The sequence below is a fragment of the Quercus robur genome, chromosome 7 (genome assembly GCF_932294415.1).
Source record: "Quercus robur chromosome 7, dhQueRobu3.1, whole genome shotgun sequence".
NCBI lineage: Eukaryota > Viridiplantae > Streptophyta > Magnoliopsida > Fagales > Fagaceae > Quercus > Quercus robur.
Window position 1 is genome coordinate 20343502 of NC_065540.1, and position 3317 is coordinate 20346818.

The 3317-nt window shown below is 42.4% G+C and overlaps 1 protein-coding gene across 2 annotated transcripts; it reads left to right on the forward strand.

The window, feature by feature from the left end:
- The first annotated feature begins 355 nt into the window (after window positions 1-355).
- On the forward strand, window positions 356-2948 carry LOC126692700 (uncharacterized). Of its 2 annotated transcripts, none has more exons than XM_050388393.1 (5): window positions 356-1010; window positions 1114-1425; window positions 1535-1907; window positions 2050-2172; window positions 2286-2948. In XM_050388393.1, exons 1-5 carry the CDS (start codon window positions 705-707, stop codon window positions 2402-2404), a joined length of 1233 nt encoding a protein of 410 aa, XP_050244350.1. In that variant the 5' UTR covers window positions 356-704; the 3' UTR covers window positions 2405-2948. The 2 variants fall into 2 exon arrangements, with proteins under 2 accessions (XP_050244350.1, XP_050244351.1); XM_050388394.1 differs by having other exon boundaries at window positions 1538-1907.
- Window positions 2949-3317: the final 369 nt, after the last annotated feature.

Here is a 3317-nt window from a genome sequence, read left to right on the forward strand (position 1 = left end):
AAAACCATAATTCTAGCATTTTTTGGTAGAGAATTGAGAGATTTTTAAGCAAGCAAAACCCCACTCCACCACAACCCACACTCCCAATAAGCTTACACCACCCTTCAAAAAGGCCAAAAAATTTTAAAAAACTTGAAAGAGTGTCACAAGCTCACATGCAAGGGCAGCCCAAAATTTGTCAGATGGACCCCACGGTGTTCTCTCTCTCAATATCTTACCTGGCGGCAACCATACATTTGCAGTTTCCCATTCTGTGGAGCCAGGAACGTGTCTTCCACCTCCCTTATGCCGCGCGTACCGTTTCTACCACTTTCCCTCACTGACGAGGCTTTAAAAAGCACACTTCTCTCTTTCTTTTTCTCTACACACAACAAACACACACCCTCTCTCTCAGGCTCTATCAAGAAAAGTAACTAAGCAATTACCCAAATCACTCTCTTCGAACTGTTCAAAAGCAAGGGCCTTGACCCTAGAGGCATTAAAAAAAAAAGGCCTCGGTTTCCTTTCACAATCTAACACACTCTCTTTCTCTGCCTTTTGATTTTTGGGCTGGGTCCCTGAGTCTGCAAATCCAGCAAACCCCAACTCGGGGTTGTGATTATTAAATCTTAAGCAGGCAGCAAAGCAAACCACTCCATCACTTTCGGCCATCAAAAACCCCTCAAACCCTCCTTTCATCATAATATAGCTTTTTTTCTCTAGACATGGCCGAGAGTTTAGATGACGGTGAGTTTTGGCTCCCACCTGAGTTCCTTACTGACGACGACTTAGCCACGGAAAAGTATGAAACGGAAACTCATGAGGCCACGAAGGGTGGTCTTCTTTCTTTCGAGGTCCCATATATGGGATTTGGGTCTTTTGGGACTTCGTCGGATCTCAGTTCTCCGGTTGAGTCCCTGGTCGGTTCGAGCGAGACAGAAAGTGACGAAGAGGACTATCTCGTTGGCTTGACTCGTCAAATGGCTCGCTCAACACTCGCCGACCCTGCTTTTTCGTCTGACAAGTCCAAGGTATATTGAGAAAAAAAAAAAAAAACATTCTGTGCTTTACTATTCTTATACTAACACTATTTATTTTTTGTGGGGTTTCTGATTTGGGTCTCATTTTTTGCAGGCTTGGGTTGTGTCCGGTTCACCACAATCGACCCTATGTGGGTGCAGGCAGGGCTCGAGCAACGGAAGTCCGAACGGCCCTTCTCAGGTGTCGAACCCAGCGGCGACTTGGGATCTGCTTTACGCTGCAGCAGGGGAAGTGGCTAGGATGAGAACGAGTGAAGAGATGCAGAGTCTCAACCATGGCAGAGGAGGTCTATTTGGTCCACCAAGGAAACTCCAACCTTCTCCAATCACTGTTCCAGTCAAGAACAACTCCAACTCAGACGTTGGATTTTTATCTCGCCAATCACTTTCTCACCAGCAGTTGCAAGTACTCTCTCATATCCATACTTTCTTGGCGCTTGTTAGCGTTTTAATCAGGAAATCACGGTTTCTTATCTTTGTCGATTATTGATTGGAGTTTTGTGTGATTTTGTTAGCAGTTTCAGCAGCTGAGACACCAGCAGATGATTAAGCAACAGGGCTCCTCGGCGGTATGGGGGGGACAAGCCAAAGCGAGTGGAAGATACCAACAGAGACAGACCCAGCAAGTGGTCCAGAACCAGAACAGAGCAAGGACAAGCACCGAGTTCGTTGGTGGCAGAAATGGTCGTCCTCTGGGTTTGTCACCATCTGCATGGCCTCCTCTGCAACAAGCTCAGCAGCAGCAACAACCACCACAGAATCTGCATAATGGGTCTGCCATGAGAGCTGTCTTTCTTACAAACCCAGGTGGTAAAAGAGAGAGCACTGGCACCGGTGTGTTCTTGCCGCGCCGAGTTGATAGTCCTTCAGATACCCGCCGAAAGCCAGGTCCAGACTCTCTCGCTTCTTTTAACTCTGGAGTCTTGCTGGTCTCAAATATGTTTATTGCTTTGTAGTTCATTTTTATCAGATCTGGTTATAGTTGTAAGTACTGTTATTTTTACTGATTATTTTGTCTAAATATTTACAGGGTGTTCGACTGTTTTAGTCCCAGCGAGAGTGGTGCAGGCACTGAACTTGAACGTGGAGAACATGGTGGGTGGTCAGCCCCAAGTTCAGTCTCGTTTTAGTGCAAATTGTACTCCAGACACTGGTATATGAGTTGCTCTTGTTTCAAGCTTGTTTTGCTCATAAGCAGTATTGTTTTGTTTTTTACTCACTGTTTTTTTGGTCTTTTTTGTGTTTTTCCTTATTAATTGGTAATAGATGCTGTTGCTATAAGGCTAAGGAGTAACAATGCTATGCCTCACCATCAAAGGCGCAACCTACGGCCGCAGCAAGAAATGAACCATGAGATCCGGCTACCGCAGGAGTGGACTTACTGACCAAAATGACTTGGATTTGGTACCAGCTGGGTCCTACATTAATTTCGTTGCCTTTTCTTGGGAGTTTTTAGGAAAGGAAAAAGATTTGAAAGATTTTAGTTTTTTGCCATAGGGATAGATCTCATAGTACTAGTAAGTATAAAGAAAAACAAGTTTGAAGAAAGAAAATGAAACGGTGACAATGAAAGAAGAGAAGAAAACAAAGGTTTTTTGGGTTAGTCTAGATGGTAATAAATGTCTACTTTAAGGAAAGTGAAACGAAATGATGCTACAGCTTGTGCTTGGTTGGTTGGGCTCAGGGAACGAGGACAATGGTGGATGGTTTTTACTTTTTATTTTTATTTTCTTTATTTTTTGTTTTTAGTATTTCGGGAAATAAGGCGTTGTGGGAAACAATTGGAGGGGTTGGGTCCATGTTTTTTGTTTTAGTGAATTACTACTACAAATTGAAATGATGCGGGTTTGTCCCTCGAATTTGATTCCTACCTGTCAGCCCAACCAAATACAGTCGAGTAATAATAAATGGATTTATTATTTTTGCCCATTTTACTTTCTACCACGCTGTCTATCATTATGTACATTTATTATATACTTGTTTCCTGGATTTTCCAGGAAAATTAATAGCTAGGAACTACCTATATAATTTTTTGCATAATTCCATAGTTGTAAGATGAATCTGGACTTGCTTATTAAAAATAAAAAACAAAAAAAGAATCTGGACTTTGTACAGGGGAAATACCTATATAATGCTATGTTGGCCAGAGAGGTTGGATTGTAGTTGGCGGCCACTATTTAGTTTCTTTGAGTTTTGACCATTGTTGTTATTGTAAGGCATTGATTTTATTTTATTTTTATTGAGCAACGTGCGGTCGTGGTTTAACTGTTTTAAGTATTAATTTGGAGGAAGGAGTGA